Source organism: Homarus americanus, unplaced genomic scaffold, assembly GCF_018991925.1.
Source record: "Homarus americanus isolate GMGI-L3 unplaced genomic scaffold, GMGI_Hamer_2.0 scaffold34360, whole genome shotgun sequence".
Lineage (NCBI taxonomy): Eukaryota > Metazoa > Arthropoda > Malacostraca > Decapoda > Nephropidae > Homarus > Homarus americanus.
In genome coordinates, this window is record NW_024739403.1 from 22,854 (window position 1) to 40,190 (window position 17,337).

The window sequence follows — 17,337 nt, forward strand, 5'->3', positions numbered from 1 at the left end:
ACGCACGACTAACAGTACAACATCAAGTGTTCAAGTACATCCACAAGAGAGATTCTATTATGGTTTGTGGAGAGTACATGGGCCTTGCCTTATCACTGTGAACACATACACGGTTTCCTGGCTGTTTATGTACAAGAGAGCGGCTTATCCACGCCTACTACTGATGGAGGAGGACCTGGTTGTTTAGTACCTCCCCGTGCACGTCTGGCTCACGAGTCACTCTTTGAGGTTGTACCGCCTAAAGCACGCTGGGGACGTGGCCAGGGGGGAGATGGAAGAAGGCACACGTCAAGCGTGGAGGAGTTAGGAGTGGGCGGGTGGTGGTGGAGGGGGCGTGGTCCAGCTGGCAGATACACAGGTGGTAAGAAGAGTTGAGGTGTGGCAGACCTCCAGCTGCCACCCGTGACGCGTGCTGAGGCCACACTGAGCCTCACGACCCACTCCGCCCTCACTGCTGCTACCTCCTCCTCCACCACCACCACGCAGGCGGCCTCCCTCTCTCGCCGCGATCCACGCGCCACACAATGTTGCCGCACCTCGCCTACCTCCCTCACTCCCACCGCCTCCCACACCACCACTGCCTCCCTCACTCACTCCCACTGCCTCCCACACCACCACTGCCTCCCTCACTCCACTCCCACTGCCTACCACACCACTGCCTCCCTCCCTCCCTCCCCACCCCACCCTGCCTCCCCTCCCCTCCCCTACCTCCCCCCACCTCCCTCCTCCTCCCCCCCTACCTCCTCACCCTCCCTCCCTCCCACACCCTGCCTCTCTCCTCACTCCCCCCCTGCCTCCCCCTCCTCCCTGCCTCCCACACCACCACTGCCTCCCTCCCTCCCCTGCCTCCCCACCCATCACTACCTCCCACTCCCTCCCCTGCCTCCCACACCATCACCTCCCTCTCCCTCCCCACACTCCCTCCCTCTCCCCTTCCCCTCCCTCCCCTACCTCCCTCCCTCCCTGCCTCCCACCATCACTACCTCCCCTCCTCCTCCCACTGCCTCCCACACCATCACTACCTCCCTCTCCTCCCTGCCTCCCTACCCTGCCTCCCCCACTCCCTGCCTCCCACACCATCACTACCTCCCACTCCCCCTCCCTCCGCCTCCCCACCATCACTACCTCCCTCTCACTCCCTGCCTCCCCACCACCTCTTCCCTCCTCCCTGCCTCCCCTTCCTACCTCCCACTCCCCCCATCACTACCTCCCTCCTCCCCTGCCTCCCCCCATCACTACCTCCCCACCTCCCTCCCTACCTCCCCTCCTCCCTACCTCCCACTCACTCCCACTGCCTCCCCTACCTCCACTACCTCCCCACTCACTCCCTACCTCCCACACCATCACTACCTCCCACCTCACTACCTCCCCTCTCCTCCCCACCTCCCACCACCACCTCCCCACCTCCTCCCACTGCCACCCACACCATCACTACCTCCCACCTCCCACTCCCTGCCCTCCCCAATCACTACCTCCCTCTCACTCCCTGCCTCCCACCCATCACTACCTCCCCTCCTCCCACTGCCTCCCACACCATCACTGCCCTCATCCACCTCCTCCCTGCCTCCCACACCATCCTGCCCTCATCCCACATTCACTCCCTGCCTCCCACACCCCATCACTACCTCCCCCTCCTCCCTACCTCCCACCACAACCACCCCATCATTCACCATTATTTATCATACACCCCCACCCCTACAGGCACAGCCAACGGAGGTCATTGAGTGCATGCAGCCACTGCCTAGTTACTACTGAGAGCCGATGGAGGTAATGGGTGGGAGGTACAGTGTGGGTGGGAGGGTATGTGGGAGGGCAGTAATGAATTGGGAAGTGCAGGTGATGGTGGGGAAGGGGATAAAGGGAAAGAGGTGGACAATGGGAGGAAGAAAGACGACAAATTTAGCGATGGACTGTGTAACCTGAGCGGAAAGGGAGGGATGGAACAGGGGATGGAGGCCAGGGAAGCGTGGAGGCCAGAGAGAGGTGGAGGTAAGGGAGATGTGGAGGCCAGGGAGAGGTGGAGGACGGGGAGGGTGGTCAAGAGGCGATGGAGTTCAGGGTGATATGGAGGCCAGGGACGCGTGGAAGTCAGAGAGGTGTGGAGGTCAGAGAAGGTGGAAATCAGGGAGAGGTGGGAGGTCAGAGAGGTGGAGGTCAGGAAAAGAGGAGGGAGATGTGGAGGACAGAGGCGTGGAGGTCAGGAGAGGTGGAGGTTGGGAGGTGGAGATCAGGGAGGTGGAGGCCAGGGAGGTGGAGTCGAGGAGGGTGTGGAGGTCGAGGAGGTGGAGGTCAGAGGTGGAAGTCAGGAGGGGGGTGAGGTCAGGGCAGGGGTGGAGGTCAGGGCAGGGTGGAGGTGGGAGGGTGGAGGTCAGGGAGGGTGGAGGTCGAGGAGGGTGGAGGTCAGGAGGGTGGAGGTCAGGTAGGTGGAAGTCAGGGAGGGTGGAGGAGGTCAGGGCAGGGTGGAGGTCAGAGGAGGGTAGAGGTCAGGGAGGGTGGAGGTCAGGAGGGGTGGAGGTCAGGAGGTGGAGTCAGAGGAGGTGGAGGTCAGAGGCAGGTGGAGGTCAGGAGGGTGGAGGTCAGGAGGTGGAGGTCAGGAGGGTGGAAGTCAGGGAGGGTGGAAGTCAGGAGGTGAGGCTAGGAGGTGGAGGTCAGGGCGGGGGTGGAGGTCAGGAGAGGGTGGAGGTCAGGGGAGGGGTAGAGAGCTGAGGTGGAGGTCAGGGGGGTGAGGCTGGGGGTGGAGGTCAGGGGAGGGTGGAGGTCAGGGAGGGGATAGAGGCTGAGGGGTGGAGGTCAGGAGGTGGAGGTCAGGAGGATGGGAAGCAGGAGGTGGAGGTCAGGGACGGGTGGAGGTCAGGAGGGGTGGAGGTCAGGGAGGGGTAGAGGCTAGGAGGTGGAGGTCAGGGAGGAGGTGGAAGTCAGGGAGGTGGAGGACAGAGAGGGCAGGAGGTCAGGGCGAGATAGAGGTCAGAGACGGAGGTGGGGCAGAGATAGAGGTCAGAGGACGGAGGTCAGGGCGAGATAGAGGTCAGAGAGAGATGGAGGTCAGGTGAGATGGAGGTCAGAGACAGAGGTCAGGGGTGAGATAGAGGTCAGAGACGGAGGTCAGAGAGAGACGAGTTCAGGGTGAGATAGAGGTCGAAGACGGAGGTCAGAGAGATGGAGGTCAGGGGGAATGAGGTCAGGGTGATGAGAGGTGAGATAGAGGTCAGAGATGGAGGTCAGGGGTTGGTCTGTGCTGAAGGAGAGGAGGAACGGAGGGAGGGACTGAGAGAAAGGAGGGGGAGGGAGGAAGGCGGTGAAGGAAGGAAGGAGGGAGGGAAGGAAGGAGGGAGGGGAAGGAGGAGAGGGAGGGATGCTTGCAAACGTCTGGTTCAAAGAGAGATTTTTTGGGGAAGAGGTGATGATGATGGCGGTGTGGGACGTCGCCTCTTCCTGTACTGTCTCACCCGTTGCCCCCTCCCCCCTTTTCTAACAGTACTCTCACCCACTGCCTCACATTCTCAGTCCACCTCACCCCTCCTCCCACCACCACCCCAGAGCCGTCATCTCCCCTCGTTTCTTTCTGCCTGCCCCCCCATTTAACTGTCCTGTGGTACACACACACACACACACACACACACACACACACACACACACACACACACACACACACACACACACACACATTTAAAACGTCAACACCAAAGACAAATTTCCTCACAGCAGAACGTAAATATAAACAATTTCTGTAGTGTTTACTGTACACAAGGTAATAATTGGCAACAGCCGGAGGTAAACATGGTGATGAATGGAGGAAATGTACAGTAATGTTAGTTAGGCATTCATCCAACAACACCAATGGTTTAATAACACCAATAAATAATAACAACACAACAACATTAATAACAGCAATAATAATAACAACAACACAGGTGAACACACAGACACAGACAGACAGATAGACAGACAGACAGACAGACAGACAGACAGACAGACAGACAGATAGTTCACGCGGTTGTAATGAGAAGTAGTAATGACAATAATTACAATTACAGGTTTAATCATCAGTTTCGCCTTTGATATAAAACTGAATAATTCAACAGAGATACACTGTAAAAAAATATATCTGCTGTAATATACCAGTGAAAGAGAATATTCCTTTAAACACAGAGTATATCCTTTTGAAGTTAACATGTAATATATCCTTTTGAAGTTAACATGTAATATATCCTTTTGAAGTTAACATTATATATCCTTTTGAAGTTAACATGTAATATATCCATTTGAAGTTAACATGTAATATATCCATTTAAAGTTAACATGTAATATATCCATTTGAAGTTAACATGTAATATATTCATTTGAAGTTAACATGTAATATATCCTTTTGAAGTTAACATGTAATATATCCTTTTGAAGTTAACATGTAATATATCCATTTTAGTTAACATGTAATATATCCATTTAGTTAACATGTAATATATTCATTTGAAGTTAACATGTAATATATCCTTTGAAGTCATGTAATATATCCTTTGAAGTAACATGTAATATATCCATTTGAAGTTAACATGTAATATATCCTTTTAGTAAGATATATCCTTTTGAAGTACATGTAATATATCCCTTTGAAGTTAACATGTAATATATCCTTTTGAAGTTAACATGTAATATATCCTTTGAAGTTAATATAATATATCCATTTGAAGTTAACATGTAATATATCCATTTAAAGTTAACATGTAATATATTCATTTGAAGTTAATATGTAATATATCCATTTGAAGTTAACATGTAATATATCCTTTTGAAGTTAACATGTAATATATCCTTTTGAAGTACATGTAATATATCCATTTGAAGTTAACATGTATAATCATTTGAGTTAACATGTAATATATTCATTTAGTTAACATGTAATATATCCTTTTGAAGTTAACATGTAATATATCCTTTGAAGTTAACATGTAATATATCCATTTAAAGTTAACATGTAATATATTCATTTGAAGTTAACATGTAATATATCCTTTTGAAGTTAACATGTAATATATATCCTTTGAAGTTAACATGTAATATATCCATTTGAAGTTAACATGTAATATATCCATTTGAGTTAATATATTCATTTGAAGTTAATATAATATATCCTTTTGAAGTTAACATGTAATATATCCTTTAGTTAACATGTAATATATCCATTTGAAGTTAACATGTAATATATCCATTTGAAGTTAACATGTAATATATTCATTTGAAGTTAAAATGTAATATATCCTTTTAAGTTAACATGTAATATATCCATTTGAAGTTAACATGTAATATATCCATTTGAGTTAACATGTAATATATTCATTTGAAGTTAACATGTAATATATCCATTTGAAGTTAACATGTAATATATCCATTTGAAGTTAACATGTAATATATCCATTTGAAGTTAACATGTAATATATCCATTTGAAGTTAACATGTAATATATCCATTTGAAGTTAATAATATTCATTTGAAGTTAACATGTAATATATCCATTTGAAGTTAACATGTAATATATCCATTTGAAGTTAACATGTAATATATCCATTTGAAGTTAACATGTAATATATCCATTTGAAGTTTATGTAATATATCCATTTGAAGTTAACATGTAATATATCCATTTGAAGTTAACATGTAATATATCCATTTGAAGTTAACATGTAATATATCCATTTGAAGTTAACATGTAATATATCCATTTGAAGTTAACATGTAATATATTCATTTGAAGTTAACATGTAATATATCCATTTGAAGTTAACATGTAATATATCCATTGAAGTATATGTAATATATCCATTTGAAGTTAACATGTAATATATCCATTTGAAGTAATATGATATATCCATTTGTAATATGTAATATATCCATTTGAAGTTGTAATATATCATTTGAAGTTAACATGTAATATATCCATTTGAAGTTAACATGTAATATATCCATTTGAAGTTATATATTCATTTGAGTTAACATGTATTCATTTGAAGTTAACATGTAATATATCCTTTGAAGTTAACATGTAATATATCCTTTAGTTAACATGTAATATATTCATTTGAAGTTAACATGTAATATATCCATTTGAAGTTAACATGTAATATATCCTTTTATAATATTAATTATATCCATTTAATATATTATATCTTTTGAAGTTAACATGTAATATATTCATTTGAAGTTAACATGTAATATATCCATTTGAAGTTAACATGTAATATATCCATTTGAAGTTAACATGTAATATATCCATTTGAAGTTAACATGTAATATATCCATTTGAAGTTAACAAGAGAAAAGGTTTAACTCTCATGCAAACAACCAAGAGAAAGATAAACAACACACATACACAAACAAGAGAAAGGTAAACAACACATACAAACAAGAGAAAGGTAAACAACACACATACACAAACAAGAGAAAGGTAAAACAACAATATACACAAACAAGAGAAAACAACACACACATACACAAACAAGAGAAAGGTAAACAACACACATACACAAACAGAAAACAACACACACATACAAAACAAGAGAAAGGTAAACACACATACACAAACAAGAGAAAGGTAAACAACACACATACACAAACAAGAGAAAGGAAACACATACACAAACAAGAGAAGTAACAACACACATACACAAACAAGAGAAAGGTAAACAACACACATACACAAACAAGAGAAAGGTAAACAGCACAATATACACAAACAAGAGAAAGATAAACAACACACATACACAAACAAGAGAAAGATAAACAACACGCATACACAAACAAGAGAAAGATAAACAACACACATACACAAACAAGAGAAAGATAAACAACATGCATACACAAACAAGAGAAAGGTAAACAACACACATACACAAACAAGAGAAGTGAAACAACACACATACACAAACAAGAGAAAGGTAAACAACACACATACACAAACAAGAGAAACAAACAATACTATAAACAAAATAAAAGTAAGCAACATACATAAACAAACAAACACACAAGTAAAAATAAAAAATAAATAAAATAAACAACAGGAAAATTAAACAAACAAAAGATATAACACAAACAAAGCAAATAAACAAACACACTATATAACTGAAGTCAGAGGGCATGAAAACGGACAATACAGCCTAAGTCAACACGAACAAGATTTATTTTTATTTTTTCATTTTGACGTCGACGTCAAACAAAAACCCGGAAAATATTGTTGTTTTTTCAAAGGAAGGTGGAGAGAGAGAGAGAGAGAGAGGTAGAGAGAGAGAGAGAGAGAGAGAGAGAGAGAGCTACAGTATTACCCTCAACCACACAACCAGAAAATAATCCATAACTTTTACGTAAACCTGAAAAAACTACAATATTATCGCTGTAAACCGTAAAATAAGAGAGAAGGGAGACGATATCTTTCACGTAAATGTAAACACAAGAGGGGCGATATATTTTACCATAAGAGCGTAAATGGATAATATTTTTCAACGCATAAGGGAAATGGTGTTATATTTCCTTTGTCTAACACCTAAACTATTTCTACGTACATGTCATAAAGAAGATCAAGAAATTTCTGAGCACACGTGAAAGACGATAAATTATTTCCACGTAGAGATAAAAAGCAGGAGGCAATATTTCTCATCACCAGTAATGAGCGAGGGAGGCATCAGGGGGTAGAGCACTGCCTCACTCCTGCTCCTTGCTGCTGCTCCCTACACGATCGATTGCCCGAGAGAGAGAGAGAGAGAGAGAGAGAGAGAGAGAGGAGAGAGAGAGAGAGAGAGAGAGAGAGAGAGACCACACCAAGATCCATCACATAAGCATGTACTGTACACGAAACAACCACACGCACACAAACCCAAATATATATATATATACACATACACACTCCAACCACGTGTGTACATAACTTTAAATAATAAAAACACACATTGTAAACATCCCACCCACACACACACACACACACACACACACACACACACACACACACACACAATACACACACTACAATTCCATATACACGGACAGACATATACACTTAAAACACATGTGTAAACATATATAAAACACACACACACACACACACACACACACACACACACACACACACTACAATCTATATACACGACAGACATATACACTTAAAACACATGTGTAAACATATTACACACACACACACACACACACACACACACTACAATCTATATACACGGACAGACATATACACTTAAAACACATGTGTAAACATATATACACACACACACACACACACACACACACACACACACAGAAAATAATAATACAGCATTAAAACAAAGCGGTGGGGAGGGGGGGGCTGACACCACTCGCACGCCCGCCAGCGGTAACAAGTGAGTCAGGCACCGGATGCAACTTTATCAGTAAAACTTAATCACCTGACATTTATGTCTATAGACCACTCTCTCTCTCCCTTTCCTCCCTTACACCCTTTAAACTCCCTTTCCCTTTACCACCCTTCCCTTATCCCTTTAAAATTTCCTACCTTTTTTAACCCCTTCTTTTACCCTTACCCTCTACCCTTACCCCCTTAAACTCACCCTTATCCCTTGTGTGCCAAAAATACCCCACACACACCATTACCTGACCAGTCCCTAAAACTACCCCTTTGGAAGACGATGGCCCTAAACGATAACTAATTATACTGACGATAATTAGACCTAAAACACTTAAATAATTCAGGTACAATTTTTTTTCCAAGTCGACGATAATTTATAATTCCTTAAGAAGAAAACGATGATAATTTCTGCTATAACAGGCGATTATCTGAGCTATAATCCTTAAAGGGTTACATTGGATGAATAGACAGACAGACAGAGACAGACAGACAGGAGGGCACACGAAGACAGACAAATACACACATAGACGTGCATACAGACACACACAGACGAACAGACAGACAGACAGACAGACAGAGGCAAACACAGACAAAACTTATCTGAGGTCAGACAGCAGGTGAAATGTCTCTAAGTTTATTACTGAAAAAAAGGAAACGGGAAAAAAAACAGTGATGATTGAATTAAGGAGGAGGGAAAAGTTATATACGAGAGAGAGAGAGAGAGAGAGAGAGAGAGAGAGAGAGAGAGAGAGAGAGAGAGAGAGAGAGAGAGAGAGAGAGAGAGAGAGAGTAAGAGAGAGAGAGAGAGAGAGAGAGAGAGAACGCCTCCCACTCTCACTCGGCGAAAAACTCAGCTCAGGGCTTAATTATACGCTCACCCTGGACCTGGGGAGGTGGTCTTAGGGAGCTAATGGTGGGGGAGGAGACGGGGGCGGGAGAGAGAGGGGGAGGAGCTGGGAGGTGGGAGGAGTCAGAGGTGGGGAGGAAACGAGGGGGGAGACAGAGGGGAGGAGACAGAGGTGGGGAGGAAACGGGGTGGGGGAGGAAACAGGGTGGGGGAGACAGAGGTGGGGGAGGAGGCAGAGGTGGGGAGGATACAGAGGTGGGGAGGAGACAGAGGTGGGGAGGAGAGAGAGGTGGGGAGGAGACAGGGTGGGGAGGAGCAGGTGGGGGAGGAAACAGATGGGGGAGACAGAGGTGGGGAGAGACAGAGGTGGGGGGGAGGAGCAGGGGGGGGAGGAGACAGAGGGGGAGGAAACGGGTGGGGGGGAGGAAACAGGGGGGGGAAGAGAGAGGTGGGGGAAGAGACAGAGGTGGGGGGGAGGAGTCAGAGGGGGAGGAGTCAGAGGTGGGAGGAGTCAGAGGTGGGGAGACAGAGGTGGGGAGAGGAGGCAGAGGGGAGGAGACAGAGGGGGAGGAGACAGAGGGGGAGGGAGAAAGAGGTGGGGAGGAGTCAGAGGTGGGAGGACACAGGTGGGGAGGACAGAGGTGGGAGGACACAGGGGTGGGGGAGACAGAGGTAGGGAGAGGAGGAGGTGGGGGGAGGAGCGAGGTGGGAGGAGCAGAGGTGGAGGAACAGAGGTGGGGGAGGAGTCAGAGGTGGGGAGGACAGAGGTGGGGAGGAGACAGAGGTGGGAGGAGTCAGAGGTGGGGAGGAAACAGGTGGGGGAGAGAGGCAGAGGTGGGAGGAGACAGAGGTGGGGAGGAGACAGAGGTGGGAGGAGCTCAGGAGGTGGGAGGAGTCAGAGGTGGGGAGGAGACAGAGGTGGGGAGGAGCAGAGGTGGGGAGGAAACAGAGGGGGGGAGAGGAGGCAGAGGGGGGAGGACACAGGGGTGGGGGAGACAGAGGTAGGGAGAGGAGGCAGAGGTGGGGGAGGAGACAGAGGGGGGGAGGAGCAGAGGTGGGGGGAGGAGTCAGGAGGTGGGAGGAGACAGAGGTGGGAGGAGTCAGAGGTGGGGAGGAAACAGAGGTGGGGAGAGGAGGCAGGTGGGGGAGAGGAGGCAGAGGTGGGGAGGAGGCAGAGGTGGGGAGAGAGGTGGGGAGAGGAGGCAGAGGGGAGACAGAGGTGGGGAGGAGACAGAGGTGAGGAGACAGAGGTGGGGAGGAGACAGGAACGGGAGACAACTAACCATACGCGAATTCAGAAAAGTGAAAAAATTAGATCAACTCGAGAGGAAAGGGAGAAGGATTATGGAGGGAGAGGGAGAGTAGGAGAGGGGAGAGGAGAGGGGAGAGGGGAGAAAGGGAAAAGAAGGAGAGGAGAATGATGTACAAGGGAAGGGGAGAAGAATACAAGGAGGAGGAGGAGGAGGAAGAAAACGAAAGAGGTGGGACAGTAAGGAGAGAGAATGACAACCTGATGAACGGAAAGAGGATGAGAGAGAGAGAGAGAGAGAGAGAGAGAGAGAGAGAGAGAGAGAGAGAGAGAGAGAGAGAGAGAGTTGACAGCATGACTGGCTCTTGTGGGAGGTAAAGTATAGCTTTTTTATCATATCACAAGAGAAAGGAGAGGTGGTAACGGGTTAGGTCCTGGGAAGGAGGAAGGAAGGAGGGAAGAAGGAAGGAAGGAAGGAAGGAAGGAAGGAAGGAAGGAAGGGAGGGGAGGGAGGAGAGGAGGAGGAATAAGGGAGAGAATGAGGGAGGGAGGAGGGAGGGAGGAGGGGAGGGAGGAGGAAGTGAGGAGAAGGAAGGGGGTGGGGAGGGAGAGAGGAAGGAAGGAAGGAAGGAAGGAGGGAAGGAAGGAAGGGGAGGGAGAAGGAGGGAGGAATAAGGAGAGAATAGGGAGGAGGGAGGGAGGGAGGGAGGGAGGAGGGGAGGGGAGGGGAGGAAGTGAGGAGGAAGGAAGGAAGGAAGGTGGGAGGGAGAGAGGAAGGAAGGAAGGAAGGAAGGAAGGAAGGAAGGAAGGGAGAGAGGAGGAAGGAAGGAAGGAAAGGAAGGAAGGAAAAGGAAGGAAGGAAGGAAGGAGAGAGGAAGGAAGGAAGGAAGGAAGAAAGGAAGGAAGGGGAAGGAAGGAAGGAAGGAAGGAAAAAGAGGGGGAGGTGGGGAGGGAAAAGAGGAAGGAAGGGGAGGGGAGGAGAGAGGAAGGAAAGGAAGGAAGGAGGGAAGGAAGGAGGGAAGGAAGGAAGGAAGGAGGAGGAATGAGGGTTAGGGAGAGGAGGTGGGAGAGTGAGGGAGGAAGAAGAAAGGCACACACACACACACACACACACACACACACACACACACACACACACACACACACACAACAACATCGAACGAGACAAATTACAGACAGACAGACAAGAAACGAACTAACAAAGACCAAGGCGCTAAAATCAGACGACAGAAAGACATCTAGACAGTACCGACGAGGTAACTGGAACTAGACACACACACACACACACACACACACACACACACACACACACACACACACACACACACGGGGTATGAAAGAGAAGTAGTCCAAGGAGAGAACCAACACAGTGAGGGAGAAAGAGAGAGACGGAGAGACAACAAGCTGAGGAGAAAGAGAGATGCTTCAGGTCACGTGTTGGGTGACAGAGACCAGGAGGGGGAGGGGGAGGGAAGGTGGGGGGGGAGGGGGGAGAAAGGGGAGAGAAAGGAAGAGAGAAAGAAAGGGAGGGAAGAAGAGAAGGAGGAGAAGAAGGAAGAGAAGTAAGGGGAGGGGGAGAAGGAGGGAAGAAGCACGTAAATAAACTTCAACAATAACAATTGCATAAAGGGGAATGAGAGAGGGAAGGGTGAGTGTGTGTGTGTGTCAGGAGAGAGAGAGAGAGAGAGAGAGAGAGAGAGAGAGAGAGAGAGAGAGAGAGAGAGAGAGAGAGAGAGAGAAGAAAGGTAAGGGAAAGGTAATGTCAATCAGATCAGGAAGGGAAGAGAGGAGGGGAAAGAGGGGAAGAAGGAAGATGTTAAAGGTAGAGTAAAGGAGGGGAAGATGGAGGTAAGTTAAAGGGGGTAAGGAGGATAAGGAGGAAGGGGAGAGAAAGGAGGTGGTGAGGGGAGAGAAAGAGAGGGAGGAAAGGAGAGGAAAGAGAGAGGAAGAGGAGGAAGGAAAGAGAGAGGGGAGGGGGAGGTCACAAAAACCCTGACATGTGGAGTGGGAGAGGAGGCCACACGGTGAGAGTAATGGAGAGGTGAGGAGAGGGGCTGAAAGAGCTGAGAGGGAGTTTTAAAGAGCTGGGAGAGGGGCGTGGAGAGGTGAGGGATGGCGGGGTGAAGGCGTGGAGAGGTGTGGGAGGATGGAAGAGAGAGAGAGAGAGAGAGAGAGAGAGAGAGAGAGAGAGGAGAGAGAGAGAGAGAGAGAGAGAGAGAGAGAGAGAGAGAGAGAGAGAGGCACCACACCTTGGGGAGAACAACACGCACCAATAAGTTACTGTCAACAACGTGTCCTGCAACTTGTGCCAAGAATATCTCACCAGCCACCTGAGGAACCCACACCCTGACCTAACCTCCGCCCACACACGCCCCCCACCCACTCCTCCCCGCCACACACCCCTCCCCAGATCACAACAAAACATCACCACTTATCAGTCCTCTACACCTCTCTAGCTTAACCCCCCGCCCCATAAATCCCTCACGAACTTCCCTCCCTACCCACGAATTCTCCCTACTCACGAACTTCCTCCCCTACCCACGAACTTCCCCTCCCTACTCACGAACTTCCTCCCCCTACCCACGAACTTCCTCCCTACCACGAACTTCCCCTCCCCTACTCACGAACTTCCCTCCCTACCCACGAACTTCCACCCCTACCTATGACACACGTCCCTCCACACCCCTGCCTCCCCCATCACTGATTACCACCTAGCAAAGACAGTAGCGGGTGAGAGAGCCGAAATAGCAGAGGTAACAATGGCAGTATTCTTCTTGGGAGGACAACGGCGGTGCAGAACCCACTGTATCCCGCCCTGCCCCACCCCTGACCCGCCCTGCCCCTGCCCCTGACCTGCCTCTGCCCCACCCTGCCTGCCCTGCCCCACCCTGCCCTACCTGCCTGACCGCCTGCCCTGGCCCCACCCTGACCCGCCCCTGCCCTGCCCCCAAAACAACACAATCCCAATTAAAGGCGTTGTAATATTCGGTCAGGTGGTCGTGCTCACCTGATGAACAATTTATTACCTGCCATGGAAGGAGAGAGAGAGAGAGAGAGAGAGAGAGAGAGAGAGAGAGAGAGAGAGTAAAAAAAGAAACATAACCTTGAAGTAATGACTCCTAACACGGACTCTCTCGCCTGGGTTCTTTACCAAACAAAAGATTAATAAATATTCAAATAGTGATCCTACAATTTGTCGTATATATACTGTGTTGTATTATAAGGGCAGCGGCGCCTACCTCACCTCACCTCACCTCACCTCACCTCACCACCACCTCCTCCTCTCCCCTCACTTCACCAGGGGTCGAGATCTGTAGGTCGGTGGTACTGGCTGGATCCGTCCTCATCTGCCCCCAGTCATAAATTCTTCCTAAGCGTCACACTGAACCACTTGGGCTCCACGCTTCAACATTCATTCAGTTAAAATTCCATGGTTTTTTTTTTATTCACAATTCCTAATATGATTATAGTAAGGATAGTTAATTGATTTCTATTATTCACACAGGTAACGACGATATTTCAGGTGTCATCTCGAGATTAACGAAGATATAATGTGTGTAATATATTTGTTAACATACACAGTACACCTTGGTGATAAAGCTTCCATCAGGTGTTGCTACCCTGGAGTTACTGTAGGTTCTGGGATGATGTCTACCACACTTACAACTATCACCTGTCTACCACACTTACAACTATCATCTGTCTACCACACTTACAACTATCACCTGTCTACCACACTTACAACTATCACCTGTCTACCACACTTACAACTATCACCTGTCTACCACACTTACAACTATCATCTGTCTACCGCACTTACAACTATCACCTGTCTACCACACTTACAACTATCACCTGTCTACCACACTTACAACTATCACCTGTCTACCACACTTACAACTATCACCTGTCTACCACACTTACAACTATCACCTGTCTACCACAATTACAACTATAACACTCTACCATCTCCTTTGTGTTCCAGGATGGTGATGGTGTGGAAGTTGATCATCATTACAACCACCCCACTAGCTCACCATGTTGGCTACAGTCACCACCTCACGACAAGATTACAACTGGAGCAGAAGAACCCACCTCGAAGTTTCCTCCCACTTAGTGAAACAAACCACCCCAATGAAGCGAGTGTCTATAAGTAAACAACAACAACCTTACAACCAATCAGCATTACAACAACTTACCGGTGGTGGGTGTGGCGTCCCTCACAGCGTCGTGGGCGGAACTGGAGTTGTTATTCTTGTTGTTGTTGTTGTTGTTGGAGGAGGAGGACAGGGCGGCATGGCGGAGGCGCGAGGTGCGATTGGTCCTTACGCCCATCACCACATCCTCAGACGACGAACCGCCCACCAGACGCCGTCCACGACCTTCAAGCGAGGACCCGTTCTCCTGAGGCCTGTGGGGGCGAGAAGAACACGACTCAGTGGGGGGTGGCCAGGCAGGACACGCCCCGTTCCCCCAAACACAACACAACCAAATGTACACTCCTCAAGGCTGTGTGTGTGTGTGTGTGTGTGTGTGTGTGTGTGTGTGTGTAATAATAATAATAATAATAATAATAATAATAATAATAATAATAATAATTAACGGTTTATTGAAAGAGCTTGGCCAGCCAGAAGGCTGAAAATATACAGTTATATTTGGGGAATGGGTTTCGAATTACAAATAATATACAAGTAACATAAGTGACACAAATAAGACATATAATAACTAGATGGGGAAAAGCTCAAACTACAGTTCGTTTCAACATAGTGACAGTGCAAGGAGTAGTGTTTACTGGGAGTGAATACACTGGTTTATTAGTTATTGATAATTTTTACAATGGTTGGGACTGGGCTGTTCTTATAGCGATCAGTTCGTGCACGTATGGGCTGGATGCGGTTGTGGTGTCGAACAGCAATTCTCGGACTAGGGATCTCAGGTGGTAGTAGGAGCCGGTGTCGAGGATGGTGTAGAAGCTTACCAAATTTGCAGATGAGGTCGTGGTGATGGTCAGTGAGAGTCGAAAGGGTCAGTGTGTTGAGCGCTTTTGATATGTGGAGTAGGAAGGGAGAGAATAATCTTGCATGCCCTCTTTGCACTTTTTCTAGGTGTTTACGTTGTGTGGCATTTAGGAGGAAGACCAGGTGGGGAGGCATAGGTGAGCTTGGGAAGTATGAATGTTGTGTAAACACTGAGGAGCTCGTGCAGGAACTCCGAGGGACTTGAGTCGGCGGAGGAGGTGGAGACGGAAACTGGAGGATTTGACAACTTCACTGACGTGTGGTTTCCAATTTAGTTTGTTGTCTATGGTGACGCCGAGGAGCTTCGTGGAATCTACAACCTGGAGTGTGTTCGGACCTAGAGTAATGGAAGGAGGTGGGACAATGTCGGAGGAGAGGTTGATGTGCATAAGCATGGTCTTGGTATGGTTGATGTGACATGGTTGTTGGTGGCCCAGTTTTGGAGACTGTTCAATAAATCCTGAAGGGCGGTATAGTTGGAGCAGAATTGTTGACGCTGATCCCAATGGTGGAGTCGTCGACATATTTCCAGCGAGCAGGGGTTTCTCTTAGGGCATCATTGATGAGCATAAGGAAGCAGAGTGGTCCATCTTGGTGCTTGGGGACGCCAGGTGAGTGACTGAAAGGTGGAGACAGCCCCTCGGAAGCGTACAGCTTGGCGTCGGTCACTGAGGAAGTCTGGTTATGGTATAAGACTTCTCCGAAGCCCGAGGTCAATAGCTTTGTTGATGATTATATTGTGGTCGACTAGGTCGAACGCTTTAGTGAAATCAATGAAGGCGACAGCTACAGACGTTTTTCGTTTCTCGAGATGGCGGTATATGTAATCGAGAAAGCTGACAAGACAGTGAGTGGAGGAAGTTTCATGTTGCCAAATTGCTGAGGGTCTACGACTCCTGCAATATCAGCATAAGCCCAGTCGAACACAAAACTTTCACAGATTAGGCTGGGTATTGGGGTGATTGCAATAGGTCGTAGCTGATTAGGATTGTGGGCTGTTGACTGTGTGTGTGTGTGTGTGTGTGTGTGTGTGTGTGTGTGTGTGTGTGTGTGTGTGTGTGTCAAGGCGAAATTTGAACGTAATTGTAGGCAAGACGAGAGTGAATGGAGACATGTGTACGACATATATTGGGGGTAACGTAGGCAAGATTAACGCTATTAAAATATAATACGGTCAACACAATTAATCTCTATTCATAAAAACCCTCCCATTAGTCTGGTCTTCCTTCTACCCCCCCTACACACACACACAGGGCACCACCTGCCAGCGATACAACACACAAGAAGCCATTTAATCTCCACAAATTAGACTCTGCTGCCCCAGTATTAAGCGACACACACACACACACACACACACACACACACACACACACACACACACATACGCGAGCGCACACATATACATACATAGACACCCTCGCATACATACATACAGATAGACACACACACAGAGTTGCTTTGCATGATCCCACGCTGCTAGAAGCTTAAATATCTAATGCCTTCGCCACTCCCGACACGCCAAATGCCTGTATGTTTTGAGCCAGCAGACAAGGGGGAGGTTTGCAAGCATTCAAGTGACAGCGAAAAACACCGAAATATTTTACAAGTTGTGTGAATAGGATGACGCTAAAGGTGTAGACAGTCCGCTGAATGCAAGAGGAGGCTGGTGTCTTAAGTGTCTCAACCCAATTACTTACAAAACATGAACAAGTAAAGTATTTAACTGTGGAGAAAAGTGACATTAAGTTGGAGCCATCTGTAAGTGTATAAACCCAATTACTTACAAAACAAGAACATGGTAGATATTATTTAAGTAAGCTGCTAAAAAGTGGCGTCAAGTGTATTA

General features: G+C 47.3%; 1 protein-coding gene across 1 annotated transcript in view; it reads right to left on the bottom strand.

The window, feature by feature from the left end:
* LOC121874603 (zinc finger CCCH domain-containing protein 13-like) overlaps positions 1 to 17,337 on the bottom strand; it is a 141,912-nt gene that overhangs the window by 11,198 nt on the left and 113,377 nt on the right. Inside the window, exon 10 of the mRNA XM_042378829.1 lies at positions 14,673 to 14,884. Coding sequence (XP_042234763.1) covers positions 14,673 to 14,884 — 212 coding nt within the window. The remainder of the gene's footprint in view (positions 1 to 14,672; positions 14,885 to 17,337) is intronic.